General features: G+C 37.1%; 1 protein-coding gene across 1 annotated transcript; it reads left to right on the forward strand.

Moving 5' to 3' along the window:
• The first annotated feature begins 6654 nt into the window (after window positions 1–6654).
• LOC126022207 (olfactory receptor 10AD1-like) lies at window positions 6655–7605 on the forward strand. Its single transcript, XM_049783046.1, has one exon. It carries the CDS (start codon window positions 6655–6657, stop codon window positions 7603–7605), a length of 951 nt encoding a protein of 316 aa, XP_049639003.1.
• The last annotated feature ends 8889 nt before the right edge of the window (window positions 7606–16494 follow it).

Below are 16494 nucleotides of genomic sequence, written 5' to 3' on the forward strand. Positions count from 1 at the left end.
ATACACAATGGCATATTATGCAGCCATCAGGAGAGATGAAGTCATGAAATTTTCCTATACGTGGATGTACATGGAGTCTATCATGCTGAGTGACATAAATCAGAGGGAGAGAGAGATGCAAAATAGTCTAACTCATCTATGGGTTTTAAGAAAAATAAAAGTCATTTTTGCAACAATCCTCAGAGACATTGAGAGAAGGGCTGGAACTTCCAGCTCACTTCATGAAGCTCATCACAAAGAGTGGTGAGTGCAGTTATAGAAATAACTACACTGAGAACTACCATAATCATGTGAATGAATGAGGGAACTGAAAAACCTGTCTAGAGTACAGGTGGGGGTGGGGTGGGATGGAAGGAGATTTGGGACATTGGTGGTGGGAATGTTGCATTGATGAAGAGGGTGTTCTTTACATGACTGAAACCTAATCACAATCATATTTGTAATCAAGATGTTTAAATAAAGAAAAAATAATCTGGAAAGAAGAAAGAAAGAAAGAAAGAAAGAAAGAAAGAAAGAAGAAAGAAAGAAAGAAAGATAGAAAAAAAGAAAAAAGAAGAAAGAAAGAAAGAAAGAAAGAAAGAAAGAAAGAAAGAAAGAAAGAAGAAAGAAAGGAAAGAAAGAAACAGAAAAAGAAAGAAAGAAAGAAAGAAAGAAAGAAAGAAAGAAGAAAGAAAGGAAAGAAAGAAAGAAAGAAAGAAAGAAAGAAAAGAAAGAAAGAAAGAAAGAAAGAAAGAAAGAAAGAAAGAAAGAAAGAAAGAAAGAAAGAAAGAAAGAAAGAAAGGAATGGAAAGGAAAGGAAAGAAAGAAAGAAAGAAAGAAAGAAAGAAAGAAAGAAAGAAAGAAAGAAAGAAAGAAAGAAAGAAAGAAAGAAAGAAAGAAAGAAAGAAAGAAAGAAAGAAAGAAAGAAAGAAAAAGGAGGAAGAGAAAAAGGAAGGAAGGAAGGAAGGAAGGAAGAAAGGAAAGAAGGAAGAAAAGAAAGAAGAAAGAAAAGAAAGAAGAAAGAAAAAGAAAGAAGGAGGGTGGGGGTGGGTGGGTGGGTGGGTGGGTGGAAAGAAGGAAGGGAGGGAGTGAGGAAGGAAGGAAGGAAGGAAGGAAGGAAGGAAGGAAGGAAGGAAGGAAGGAAGGAAGGAAGGAAGGAAGGAAGGAAGGAAGGAAGGAAGGAAGGAAGGAGGAAGGAAGGAAGGAGGGAGGGAGGGAGGGAGGAAGGAGGGGGGAAGGAGGGGAGGAAGGGAGAAAGAAAATGACATAATAGTGAACTCAGACACATTCCTTCCAAAATCAGTGTTTAATTGTATTATATAAAAATTGGTCATGGCAAAAGTATAAACACTGCCAATGTTCCACATCAGGTATCCCTTACAGAATTGTCTCTTAAACACCAACACACCACTCCATAATTTGTTTGTCTAAATATTCTGACATTGCATTAAAAGTCATGAATCTATGAGGGGACTGACAATGAAAGTTCTAGAACTTGTTATTGCCAAATTCAAATTCAACTCACTACTTACTCACTGTGTGATGTTGGACAAGCTATGGACCACAAGCTGCCTGCCCCATCAAATTATTATCTTAAAATTAGCACTGAAATTATGTCCCCATTCTGGGATCAATTGTATCTCAACTTGTGTTAATTTATGTCTTTATTTTTATAGAGTTAGCCTCTACTATCTCCCCCAGCAAAGCCCTCTCTTTCTGCCCTTCTTGATATTTTCTAAATAAAACAATTTTACTTAACTTTAGAAAAATAGTATTGAATAATACAAAGATATATTACCTATAATGCACATAAACGAACATACTGTATGTATTAATTATTCAAAAGGATAAAATTGCTTATTGTAGTATAGAAATTTCTAGACCTATTTCACTAAATATTATTTAAAAATAACTATCACTTAAAAATTACTTTCTCCAAAATTTTTCTGAAAACAACCTCTAGTACTGTTGAATTTTATCAGCTACCTTTAAAAAGTCAACAAATTCGGGCCGGAGAGATAGCATGGAGGTAAGGTGTTTGCCTTTCATGCAGAAGGTCATTGGTTCGAATCCCGGCGTCCCATATGGTCCCCTGTGCCTGCCAGGAGCAATTTCTGAGCATGGAGCCAGGAGTAACCCCTGAGCACTGCCAGGTGTGACCCAAAAACCACAAAAAAAAAAAAAAAAGTCAACTAATTCCTTAATAAATGCATAACTGATCCAATGCTTTTACTTTTTATACTTAACATTGGGAATTACTTAACTATAATTCCAAATATTAGAATAATGTTAAATGCCTGGAATGAGTTTCACTTGGGGAATGAGTTTCACTTGGTCACGATACACTGGTCTTAAAAACATTAATGGATTCAGTTACTAAAAATTCATTTTGCTTTGCTTTCCTATTTAATAATAAGCCATTTTGGTGGCAATTTTTATTTGTGAGCCTTTTCAGATTTTCATGATTAGACTACTTTGCAAAAGTAAGCAGAAAACATTTATTTCTGTTCTTCCAAAATAATTTTGGGAGTCTTTATAAATATCTTATTGCTCAAAGATTTTAAAATATCAGGGCCTGGAACTCAGGGGGTGGGCATAGATCTATGTCAACTTTTTTAAATAGTTTATAAACTTGACTTTAGTTTAAAACTCTTAGCTGAGCAATAGCACAGCAATAGGGCTTTTGCCTTGCACTCGGCTGACCCAGACCCAGGACGGACCTCGATTTGATCCCCTGGCGTCCCATATGAATCCCCAAGCCAGGGACGATGTCTGAGAGCAGAGCCAGGAGTAACACCTGAGTGTCACCGCGTGTGCCCCCCCTCCAAAGAAAAGCAAAAACAGAAGAAAAAACACTCTGGTACTTATATTTCCTCAGTGCAATAGTCGGGTCATGAGAATATTCATTGACACTCCAAATTACTATAGAGTGAAGACAAAGTTTAAGAACAATCACGTTACATTTATTGCACTCAGGATATTATTTTTATTCCCTTTTTAGATTAATAAAGTTTTTGAGATTCATATTTAACTAAAAACTTATCTTCTCCCAACTTTTAAACCAATAGTCATAGGATTTTGTAAAATACTGTTGCGTAATTATTTTTATTGTCTTTGTGATTATGATTATGTCACTTCTTTTATTTCTAATTTATGTATTTATTTTTCCTTGACCACACTTTATTCTGTTGTTGTTGTTGTTGTTTAGGTAACTAGAATTTTTTATAACTTACTGGCTTTTTCAAAGAACCAGTTGTTAGATTTATTTATAAACTATACTAATTTACTGATTTACTATTTTTTTTCAGTAATTTTTCCAATTATAATTACTTATTTTCCCTTACTGGTTTTGTTAGGTTAATTTTGTTTATCTGCTTGTTAATTTCTTTAAATAAATAATTTATTTCATTTAATTTACTTTATATTATAAGTACTTAAGTTATCTAGGTCAACTAGTTTTCCTCCAATAAATATTTTTGTCAAGTACTTATTAATGTATGCTACTTTTTATTAGTAATATGTTTTACATGATTTGTGTTAAGTTTGGATTTCCTATTTGACCAAGATTGTTTTCAAAGCCTCTTTTTCTTTTCAGTTTTCAAGTAGTGGAGAGATTTTCATAATTTTGTTTAGTCTTATTGTCATCAAAAAATTTCTGAATTAGCTGTTTCAGTAAGATGGTGTTTTAGCCATATCTGACAGTACTCTGCTCAGGGTTAAATCCTGTTAGTGGCTGGATACCATATGTTTGAGAGATTATGGGTGTGGGGCAATGGGCTCCTTCATACAAAGAATGTGCTCCAATTCTTGCAGTCATCTTCCTAAGCTCAAATCGAGCATCTTATATTTTGATTTGCTAAACTTGGACAACCCTATTTGCGGAATCTGTGGCAACTTAATCAGCAATGCCATTATAGTCTGAAAATAATCAAAAATAAATGGATCTGGTTGAATGCTGAAATTTAAATATTCTTATTTCCAGAGCTTCCTAACTAACCATAAAACATAAATTACCACTTAACTAATTGCCAAAATATTCATACCCTCTCAAAAAAATGGTTAGGAAAAAAAAAGTAATACTCTGAATTCACAAAGTCCCACACCAAGGTGCACAGGCTGGGAGCACACGCAAAATTTCAGCATTCACTCTTCCCTTTTAGCAACCTTTGCCCGGCACACAAAATAACACAACACTGTTTAGTTGTCCCAATGATTATAATAATAATAAATCTATAAGTTATTAAAACAACAGGTCTTAAAATATTATTTGTAAGAGTTTTGTTTTGTCTTTTGAATTTTTGTTTTGTTTTGGGGCCACACCGGTGACGTTCAGGGGTTACTCCTGGCTATGTGCTCAGAAATTGCTCCGGGCTTGGGGGATCATATGGGACGGCTTAGGGGACCATATGGGATGCAGGAGGATCTAAACTCGATCCGTCCTAGGCTAGTGCGGACAAGGCAGATAGATGCCTTACCGCTTGTGCCACTTCTCTGGCCCCTATTTGTAAGAGTTTTATTTCTTTTATTGAAGTGGGAAAAGGCAAAGAATTCTTTCTTTTTCAACTAGAATTTGACAGATTTTCATTTATGTTTTATTATGTTGTAATTGACAAACAGAATTGTAAAACATGTGAAGTGTACAAGGCAATAGAAAGAAATAATCTTAAGAAAAATCTCATGCATAGTTTATAACACTATTTCTCATGCCCATAGGAAAAAAATTAACCAGAATTTTAAGAAATCTCTGTAGTTTTTAATGCTCATGTGAGTATACTTTATCTGTTTAGGTTCTTTGAAATTTTTTTAACATTTTATTAGGTTAATATATGAATGGTATTTTATAAATATTCAATGACCTTTTCTAAGGATTGTATTATATTTAGGGGGTTTTGTCTAATTTTTAAATATTTTATTATATAGGTATCACTTATTAATATCAATCATGTTTTGTGGGTTATCTATATTCTTTCTTACTTCCCTGATCTATTTATTTCTGAGACTATAACATTCCCAAAATTATTAGGGAGAAAGTTCTCATGTATGATATTGTATCATCATGATTTACCAAATAGTTGGAATTTAATAGTCACAAAATTTTCAAAAATATTTGGCTATTCAGGGCCGAAATGGTTGCACAGTGGTAGGGCATTTGCCTTGCAAGCGACTGACTTAGGATGGACCACGTTTCAATCCCTTGGTGTCCCATATGGTCCCCCAAGCCAGGAGCGATTTCTGAGCACATAGCCAGGAGTAACCTTTGAGTGTCACTGGATGTGACCCAAAAAACAAACAAAAAAATTTGTCTATAAAGGTACTGTGATGAAAGATTATTGGCATCTTGGTGTTGGAAATGTGGTAGCATATATTTAAACATATCTTAAGCTATATTCCTAAAATATACTCATTCTTGTAAACTAAAACCATCTACTAAATATAAAAGAAGAAATAAAGAAATGGTTGTAAATAGTGAAGAACAAATGTCCCCAGTTTATCATTCAATTAGAAAGTGAGCTGTCCTTTTTCCTTGTCCCCCATTTTTTTGGTATATATTGAATCTCCTAACTTAGCATCAGCTCTAAGTGATCCAATTACAGAAGGTATATAATCTCCCACAATTGAATTTCAACAAAGCCTTCATTTAAGATTGGTGTTGGTCTTAAGGATCTTTTAAGATATAAATATGGAATATTGAGAAAACAGTTGTTAATTAAAATATTGATGTTATTTCTCTCCAGATCTTTTTCATTATAGCCTACTTTGACTGACATTTTCAATGCTCTTGACACTACTGACTCAGATGGTGTTTAAAGAACTTTCTGTTTTATGTTCCTTTACCCCCAAAGTCTATTTTCATAAAAAGTTAGTAGACTCGACGGGCGTGCCGAGAACCTGGTGCAGTGGGAGATGGAGGTGTGCAAGCTGCAGCGGCTGTCGCTCGCTGAATGGGGTCCGCTTTAAGCGGGAATCGGGCACATCCATAGCTTTCAAGAACATCGCTTCCAAAATTGCCAATGAGCTCAAGCTGTAATCCACTAATTACGGTGTAAATTCAGTAGCCACTTCAAGTGTTTTCATGAACACTGATAGAAATGCATAGAGTCCTATTTAGGCAATAGCATCTGCATCTTTTAAATCATGATATTAAAATACAAGGAGAGTGCTACCCTGAAAGAGAGAGCTGGCCTTTTTTGAGCGAATGCACTACCTAAAATACCTTAGCCGTGAGCCCTGTCTGCCTTCCCTACTTGGCCCTGGGCCTCACCCCCGTGCTCCATCACGGTATGAGTGGCATGTGCACAGACGACTCTGGCTCTGGCAGCACAGTGCTCTGAGGACCTCTGGAGTCATTTGGTGCTAAAACATGAAATTTCCAAGAAGGAAAATCCTGAATTAATACTAAGAGTTAACCAAAAACTAGTTGGTAATTAATACAGGTTTACAGTTCGTGCCTGTGGTTGTTTTGTTGTTTTTTTTTGTGTGTGTGTGTGTGTGTGTGTGTTTTTTAGTGCAACAGGTTTCAATTTATAGTTCTAAACTTTGCTTGTGTGTTTTTCTAAGTAGATTCTCAAGTTAATTAAAAATTCACTTTTCCCAGTAAAAAAAAGTTAGTAGACTGATACACATATAACACCCCTTTTCTCTCCCTGTCCTTTCTCCTCAAGCAGGACTCACACAATGGACCTAAGGAATGGCAGCATAGTGACAGAATTTATCCTTGTGGGCTTTGAGAAGAGCTCCCCTTCTACACAGGCATTACTCTTTGCCCTCTTCCTGACCCTCTACAGCCTTGCGATGGCCATGAATGGCGTCATCATCTTCATCACCTGGACAGATCCTAGGCTCAACAGTCCCATGTACTTCTTCCTTGGCCACCTGTCCTTCCTGGATGTCTGCTTCATCACCACCACCATCCCACAGATGTTAATTCACCTGGTGGTCAAGAACCATGCTGTCTCCTTTGCCTCCTGCTTGATCCAGATGTATCTAGTTTTTGGTGTGGGTGTTGCCGAATGTATTCTCTTGGCTTTTATGGCTTATGATCGTTATGTTGCTATCTGTCACCCACTTAACTATGCCCAGATCATGAGCCATCAAGTCTGTGTGAGGTTGGTAAGTACAGCCTGGTTCTTCGGCATGATCAATGGCATCCTACTCGACTACATGACATTCCGTGGTCCATTCTGTAGAGACAACCACATAGAAAACTTTTTCTGTGAGGCCCCCATAGTCATCAGCCTCTCTTGTGGAGATCCACTGTTTAGTCTGAAGGTGATCTTTCTGGATGCCATCGTGGTGCTTCTAAGTCCAATGGTGCTCATTGTCATCTCCTATGCCCGCATCCTAACCTCCATCCTTGGAAGATCCTCCTCCTCGGGTCGGGGGAAGACCTTCTCCACTTGTGCTTCCCACCTGACTGTGGTCATCTTTTTCTACACCTCAGCTATGTTCTCTTACATGAACCCACGCAGCACACATGGCCCTGACAAGGACAAACCGTTCTCCCTCCTCTACACAATCATTACCCCCATGTGCAACCCCATCATCTACAGTTTTAGAAATAAGGAAATGAAAGGGGCCATGGTGAGAGCCCTTGCGAGGACTGGTCTGATACAAGAACCAGTATAGTAGAAGTCTCCTGAAGAAAAATCTTTTTTCTTCTCTTCCACCATCAATCTTTGTAGATGAGAAAGTTCCTAATACTCATAAAATTCAGGAAAGAATACCCATGACTTCCTGTGAAGTAGTATGAAACGTCTTCATTTGAGGGTTGCGGAAAATATCCAGCCATATGGACTGAATGAACTCAAGGTAAGAGCTACTGCATGCAAAGTGGAAAAATTCAGTTCTTTTAGCAGTCTATACAGCCCCTTAGAAATCCATCCTGATGTCTAATGCTCATATTTGACCTCACTTCAAGCACAGACTGATACTTCCAACGTTCTCTTAATACATGAGGAAGCAAGTTTGATCAAATAGAGAAGTTTTTTGGCAATATATACATCAAAGAAAGGCATTTTGAGAGCATGAGTCTTTTAGCCTCTCCTGAGCATTTCTTTCCAGGACACTGTCAGTTATTGGGAGCATGCAGCTCTTCGAAAGAATGCATTTGAGAGAAAGATATAGTCAAAGAATTGAGGGGAAGCATTTAGAAAAAATATGCTGTGCAGTGTGATTCCATCCCCCAAACTGTCAAAAACTCAAAATTTTTCAAGAGAATTTTGAAGACTTCTTCCAGGTAAAAGGAACAATTTATTGATTAAATTATATTTAAGTTTCAAAATCAACAGAGAAATAAATATATGTCAATATATGTAGATAAATGGGAAGTGAAAAAAGAAATAATGGTTAAAAAGGTATGAGAGAATACCCATATCTCTCAGTTGTAAATATAGGTGAGAGAAAATATGTAAAATATGTAAAACTGTAAATATAGTTGGAGCATAGGTTAGGATAACCTAAGTGACATTTACATTGTACAAAAACATTTAAAACACCTTAAATTTTTGAACATGCATTTTCTTCTCAAGATCTACAATTAATATCTCTAACATCTCCTATGATCTAGAGCAGATATCTTAGTTGGGGATAATTTTTCTCTCTGAAATATTAGGCAAGGTCTGATAACTTTTTTTTTTCCTGGTTGTCACCACTGCAGGAATCTAGTAGTAGAGGCCAAGGAATGCTGCTCAAATAACCCATGATGCACAGTAGAGCTCAAGATTTTAAGATTGTATATTTTATTGAAGATAAAAAAAAAATGAGTCATTAAATGAATCAGAAAGATGATGAAAAACCAGTTCAAAGACAAAGTAATATACATAATTCTATATGCAGTTATTTTCTGGTTGACTTACGGCAGGATTTCTGCTTGCATTGTCATGGCAATCGTCCATGTTAATAGTTCTGATGAAACCTTCCCTCGAGCCTTCTCCTGTCTCTGTCTGAATCTACTTCTACTCCTTTCATTTTCCCAAATGCAGGAACTTTTGCACTCAATCATGCCTTCTATTTACCGTAGACTCCTACTAAAATGATGCTCTTTTCCTGTTACTTCACATAAAACTTTATACACCAAATAATGATTCTTCTCACCAATCTCATAGTCCTGTCTAGTTCCATTCTAATCCCCTTTATCTCTTATTTTGCAATAAGACTGCTAATCACCATTCGTGAAACCTATATCAATCCCATGCCCTGGATGCTACTAAGATTTTGACCCTTTTTCTCATTCACATTATCAATACCTTAGTAAATTACTAATACATATATTTCCTCTCTTTTCCCAGAATACACTAAATTTAGGTCATCCTCTCATAGTAAAAAACTTCTACGACTATGTAGGTATTTCCTTTGCTGATTAATTTTCCTTCTAATACTCCCATAGTCTATGCTTTACCCAAGCAGAAGGATCTGTTCAACTTTGATCTGTAATGGATACTTTTGTTTAATTCTCAAAAGCTAAATACCCACCTACTTCCCCTGGCCTATGTCCTCATCAGATTACCTCAATGGGCTTAAGTGCCACCTAGATTCTATTTAGGTCCAAGAAATGAAGTTACTTAGTATAGACAAAATTAGGAGATTATGAGGAGACATTTATTCTCCTGGCTTCATTCTTATGCTGGGACATCCTTCCAGACAGTTATTGACCTTACCCTACCCTATTTAAGATGATAGTTTCTTCCTATTCTTGAGAGCAAAGGAGGCTTATCTAATTCTTTCTGAATCCTTTAATCTTGTTTATATCTTTGTAAATACCTTCTAGCCCTATTTTTGTGTCAAGGCTTTTTTTAATAGCACAATGATTTTCTTTTTCAGTAATGGATACAATGTCCTTATTACCAAATACAAATGGGAAATTTCTCAAAAATTAGCATTTACTCATTAGGCAAACCCCAAAACATCTCCAAATATGTAATTATGAAAATTTAATTTTCTATATATAATTCAGTTAAGTTATAAATCAGTTCAAAAAACAGTGGAGAATTTCCAGCAAAATAGCACCTGGTAGCATCCTACTAAAACAAAACCAAGGGGCCGGGTAGGTGGCGCTGGAGGTAAGGTGTCTGCCTTGCAAGCGCTAGCCAAGGAAGGACCGCGGTTCGATCCCCGGCGTCCCATATGGTCCCCCCAAGCCAGGGGCGATTTCTGAGCACATAGCCAGGAGTAACCCCTGAGCGTCAAACGGTGTGGCCCAAAAACCAAAAAAAAAAAAAAAACCCAAAAATCAAATACATGTCAAAAATAAAAGTTTTATACATGCACAGCTTGCCTGAGATTTATTTGCTGCTGTATATTTGAAGGAATATGACTGTTTTACAGAACAGAATTTGAGGGGCAGGATCTAGGTAAAGAGACACCATGTGACCCAAGGCCCAACAACTGCTTTTTATTGTTAGGAGACTTGACATAGGCCAGGAAAAGTACAACTATAATTAAAAGAAATAAACAGTCCAACCTTCACACAAAGATGAAAGACTATCATATTAACAAAAGCCATACTCTGACCCAAAAGATAAAAACCTGTTTCTGTGGTCGGAGAGGTAAGGCGTCTGTCTGCCTTGCAAGTGCTAGCCTAGAACAGACCAAGGTTCCATCCCCCAGGCATCCCATATGGTCCAGCGCAAGCCAGGAGCAATTTCTGGAAGTAACCCTTGAGAGTCAAACGGGTGTGGCCCCGAAAAAAACAAAAACAAAAACAAAATAAAACCCTGTTTCATGCTGAGTTATGCTGTTTGGGGCTACCAGCAACTAGCCCAATGAGTACTTTAACTTTTATCATGAGACATGACAATACACATAGAAAACCCTAAAGACCCTATGCAAAACTTCTAGAAAGTATTAAGAAGTATAATAATGTGACAAGATACAATATCCATATATATAGAAATCTGTTGCATTTCTATAATATAAACAATATTTGAGGAATGGTAACTTAAGAGAACAAGCCCACTTACAAATTGCACCCTAAAAAATAAAACAACTGGGAGCAAATATAAGTAGGTATGAGACAAATTAGAAATATAAGATCTTACTAAATGAGATGGAAAAGATAAATAAATGGATGATGTACCAAGTTCATAACTTGGAATAAACATGAAAATAACTATCTTGGAACAGAGAAATAGTTTGCTTGTTAAGGGCACTTTCTTTTCACACAATGAGACCCAAATCTGAACCCAACACCAAATGGCCTTCCAGAATCACTAGGTACAACTCTCAGCCCTTTTGGTGTGGCCTCATAGTCCCTGTAAAGTCTCAGGGGTCCAGATGCCAGTGATCTCCAGCATCACAGCGACCAAGTCGCTCAGCATCCTCAGGCATAGAATTGAACTGCCCTGCCAAAATGGTTAAATATTTCTGGAAATGGTCTCCAGGCCCCCTGAGATCCAAAATAATAATAATAATAATAATAATAATAATAATAATATATAAATAGAATAATGTGGCTGTTGTATCTAAAAAGATTACAGATTCAAGACAGTACTCATCAAAATGCCAACAGTATTTTTAAGGAAATATAACAATTATAAAATTTATATGGAAACATTTCTTGTAGCCAAATCAGTTCTGAGAGAAAAAAAATATGGAGCCATCATACTCACTGACATAAAAAAATTACAACCCAACAATAACTAAAACAGTATAATGTTGGGATAAAACCGGAAATACAGCTCTGTGATAAAGAATAGATAGCCCAAAAATGAACCTGTAATGATAAATATATAATTTATGATAAAGGATCCAAGACCATACTGTTGCAATACTGCCCTTGATGGGGTTGACTGATGGAGGGATGGAGATGAGGCCTTTCTCCTGCAGCACAGACCACGCACCTGTTACCCTGTTCAGCCGGCGGTTCTGAGGTGAATGTGGCAGATAGTCAGGCTTCTGAAGAAAACAGCTTTTATTCTGTGGAAGAGGCTGAAGCCAAAAGGCCCCAGACTCAGCCTCAGGAAAAAAAGCCCCTTGCTTTTATCCTCCAGAATCAGGTACCACCCAATGGTGGGAGCAGAATCAGGTACCACCCTAGGGTGGGAGCAGAATGCCAGGTCACACCCTAGGGTGGGGCACAGCCAACCCAGGACGGACCCCAGTTCAATTCCCAGAATCCCATATAGTCCCCTGAGCCTGCCAGAAGCAATTTATGAGTGCAGAGAGCCAGGAGTAACCCTTGAGCATGGCCGAATGTGACCCAAAAAGCAAATTAATTAATTAAATAAAATTGAAAATTTTTTCAGTCCTAAGGATAAAACACAGGTCTTCTGCATGCAAAGCATGCACTTTACTACAAATTCCCATCCCTGACCCCTGAAGTTGAAATCCTTGATGGAGGCTTCCAGCAGGGCTACACCAAATAACTCTGTCCACTGGGTGATAGTTCAAAGTAAAGGTCCAAGGATGTGATATTGATCAGACCCTGGATTATCAGAGAACCTATATTTGACAATGCATAGAAGTCATCAGAGCTACACCCAGCAGTGCTTGGAGGGTCTCCAAGTTTATGCACAGTGATGATCAGACCATGTGGTACCAGGGTTCAAATCAGGTTGACCATAAACAAGGCATCCTCCTTAACTTTCTCTCTTATCCAAACTGGAATTATCATCCAACAAAACATTCCTGGCAGAACAGATATAGTAAAACTCTACAGATAGTAATGCTGGTTAAGTACTTGCTTTGCACAAAACTGACCTGAATTTAATCCCTGAAAACTCATATGGTCCCCAGGGCACCACCAAAAGTGCTACCTGAGCCCAGAACTAGGAGTAAGCCCTTAACACTACTATGAGAGAAAAAAAAAAAACCCTCCTCAACACATATTCGAAGGATAAATGGAAATTTGCACCTATATATTCATACATCACAAGTCACAACAACAAAAAAAATTAAGATCAGACTACAGGCCTATTAATAGATGACTGGAAAAAGAAACCAGGATATTATATACTCGATGAAATGCTATCTTGCCATTAAAAAGATAAAATTGGGATTAGAAAGATGGCACAGTGAATAGGGTTCTTCTTTGCATGAAGCTAACTCAGATTCAGTCCCGAACACTCTATGATCCCACCAGAAGCTATCTCTCAGTGTAGAGCCAGGAGTAAGCCTTGACCACAGCTCACGATCAGGTTGGGCCCAAATTTTGGTTTGTTTTGTTAAAATTATTTTGTAACAAATAATTAAAATATAAAACCATGTATTTTCCAATATCACAGATGGAGCCTTATGTGATTGTGCCAGGAGAAATAAATCAGGGAATGATTTCACTCATACATAGACTATGGATCACTAAACAAACTGGTAGTAAAAGAGAGCACAATTAATGGACTCCATGAGTAAAGAGGTTTTATCTTGGTGGGACAGCAGTGGAGTTTTGTGACAGGAAAACACTTAATAATATACACATACATAAATGTAAAGCTAAACCCCTGAAATTCCATAATATTATAAATCAGTGATAAATCAATTGGGAAATTTACTTAATACCCTCAAGGGGAAAAAACTATAACTTTGTAAAAGACAAAATATTAACTACATTAGTGATAACTTCACAATATATAAAAATTCCAAATCTTATGCACCAGAAACAGTATAATATAAATCTCTAAAGGGTCTCAGAAGAAACACCAAGCCAATAAAACTACCGACAACTTGGTAGACTATGCTGTTTAATAAAATACATATAAAAATTTTAATAAAACAAATGTTTAGAATTAGAAAGAAGACCAGAGGGTTAGTACAGAATGTAAGACATTTGTTTTGTAAGAAGCTTGATCAGATTCAATTTCTAGTACCACAAATTTTACCTGAACATTACCAGGAATAACCCCTGAACACAAAAATAAAGAAAGAAAACCTTACTGAAAGATCTGAAATAATAATAGGTCTTCTTAGGTCTATCAGAGAATAGAGTCAGAGGTCAAGCCACCATCCCATACTAAGAGACAAGTGAGCCCAGAGAATCATAATTAGTCCTGCATCTAGAACCTATGAAGAACAGTTCAAAGACAATGGGCTTATTTATTGTTGCAAACAGAGCCAGCTTGTTTAAGAGAATGAATCCTAGGATGACAAACCTGTGGGAATCCTAATTCTCTTCTGGGTAAAATTTCAGGATATCTACAAGATTCTCATGGATAAAACAGAAAGAAACTCCTGTTCAGTGTGGCAAAAGGAAAAGGTCACCATTTAGAAAGAACTGAGTTTCCTGGAACCACAAAGAAAGATTTTTTTTATCATAGGCTACATCCTAGGACCTGTACAAAAACCAAGATCTCTAACTACAGAAGAATGACTTTGTCAATCGCTATTGAGCAGAATTTTTTTCTGGGACCATAAAGAGAGACATGGGGGCTGAACAACCAACATACCTGGAGCCTGTAGTTGGTCTTTTGACAATATGTTCATGGGTGGAGATATCCTGTATCTCTTAGGCTAATGGAATTTTCTTTCTAATTTCCCCAACGTTTAATGTGCCTATGCAAAAAAAAAAAAAAAAAAAGCCATGTCTACCAGTATGCCCCCCATTTTTTCTTTTCTTCTTTTAATTTTACTTATATTCTTAGATATGGGGCACCCACTTTTCCATAGAATTTGAATCACTTTGTTCTGTTTCATATTTCTATATCTTTTTACAAATTGAGAAAAGGAAAAAACCAGTGAGTGGGGCCTAGGGACCAAATGGTCTCAGAAACATTGAGTGGGTAAAAAAAAAGAGAGAGATCAGATCTAGTCAAATACAACAGAATCAAGAGGCCCAGACTGTGACAAGCTAAACACAAAATGGACCTGCTACACTGTAGTCCAGGGGACTAGAGGTAGAGGTCTGGGATGCATGCAGGTAACTATGGTGGAGGGAGGTCAACACTGGTGGAGGGCATGGCCCTAATTCGCTGTCACTAAACACCTAAAATACAACTGCGAAAGACTTGGAATTCACAATGGCTTCAATAAAAAAATGTAAAAAAAATAAAATAAAAAAGAAAGAACACTGTGTTCTAAACACTTTACCCAATCTAGCAGAGCCTACTATCATCTCTGGAGAAGTAAAATAACAGTTTATGAATAGAAAAAAAGGAAAGAAAACAGCTCTCTGGTAGAGTTCAGGGACTGAGACCTAAATGGCTATAGAATGCTTCCCTTTCCACATCAGTATGACTACAGAATTTTCAAGGATTTTAGCTAAAAGCTCTGTAGCTTTCAGAAACTATCTAAGGACAGAGTCCCTAAAAATACTAGCAGCAGAGGAGATCAAGTCAAGAACACTGAAGAAAGTTTAGTCCTGACACCGTTACCGAAGTTGCCATGAACAGTACACAATCTCTTCACCACTTCCACATGAAATCTCATACTAAAGACCTCTACCTCAGGTCCCTTTACCTGATACTTCATATCAGACTTCAATGAAAGCATCATACATAACAAAACTAGACATTTTATGCACTGAAAAGTTCATGAATCATATATGATTTTGTGGACTGGAACTAGCAGTATAAAATGAGTCAGGCGATAAGCATCATAAACTTCACGTCACCAGACACCAAGCATTCCAGGAGTGAAATAAAACCTGCAGAGTATCAAGGATTGAGAGCGTTACTATGGTTCTCTGGCTTATTCAGAATTGGTCACATTTACAGGAGAAATCAGGTAGTTTGGTCAAAGAAGGTTATTATTATTACATACCAGAAAAAAGAATTGTGGTACAGAGATAGAGGATGGAGACAGAATATAAACAACCAATTAAGTATGTATGTGACAAAGTGAGGTTTTGTCTGTTGCAAACATTTATTTGGTGAATGTGCAATAAATTCTAAACTTTAAGCAATAAATACTAGCTTAAAGTCTAGACTAGTCTTTATAATGAATATAGCATAATCATGTGATAGAAACATTGAGTTAGGGGCCAGAGTGATAGCACAGCAGGTGGGGCATTTCCTTTGCACGCTACTAACCTGGGTTCGATCCCCAGCAACCCATGTGGTCCCCTGAGCCTGCCAGGAATAATTTCTGAACACTGAGTCAGGAGTAAGCCCTGAGCACCTCCGGATGTAGCCCAAACTGAGTTGGAGTCATAAAAATGGTACCTTAGATATTAGGAAAATACTAAGAATAAACTTGAATAATCACTAGAAAGTTAAAGTTCTCCCAACATAAAGCCGAGGGCAAAGTGATAAATGATGTTTTCTGTGACCCTGTTTATAGAAAGACATGTAGACAGGAGAACAGAAATTTTCTGGGCAAATTACAAGACTATTCTAGACTTACCAAGATGACTTCACCAAGTAAACTGGGAATGAGCTAGTGTGAGACTACAGTATCCCCAGGGACGTAGTTAGAATGGTCAGGCTTCAAGAAGAATATTGGATTCATTACAGATCACTCCCAATAGTGACCCTGGTAGAAGTGCTGCTTTTCGGAGTCTTTGTATGCATGTGTATCCACACACACGCAAGTGAGAGGGATGGAAAAGGGAGATGGAAGCAAAGTGGATCTAGGTCGCTAACCCCGTCA

This window comes from Suncus etruscus, chromosome 11, assembly GCF_024139225.1.
Source record: "Suncus etruscus isolate mSunEtr1 chromosome 11, mSunEtr1.pri.cur, whole genome shotgun sequence".
NCBI classification, from domain to species: Eukaryota; Metazoa; Chordata; class Mammalia; order Eulipotyphla; family Soricidae; genus Suncus; species Suncus etruscus.

What these genes read in the sequence shown, in the direction of transcription:
- LOC126022207 (XM_049783046.1), top strand. Translation starts at nt 6,655, where the DNA reads ATGGACCTAAGGAATGGCAGCATAGTGACAGAATTTATCCTTGTGGGC.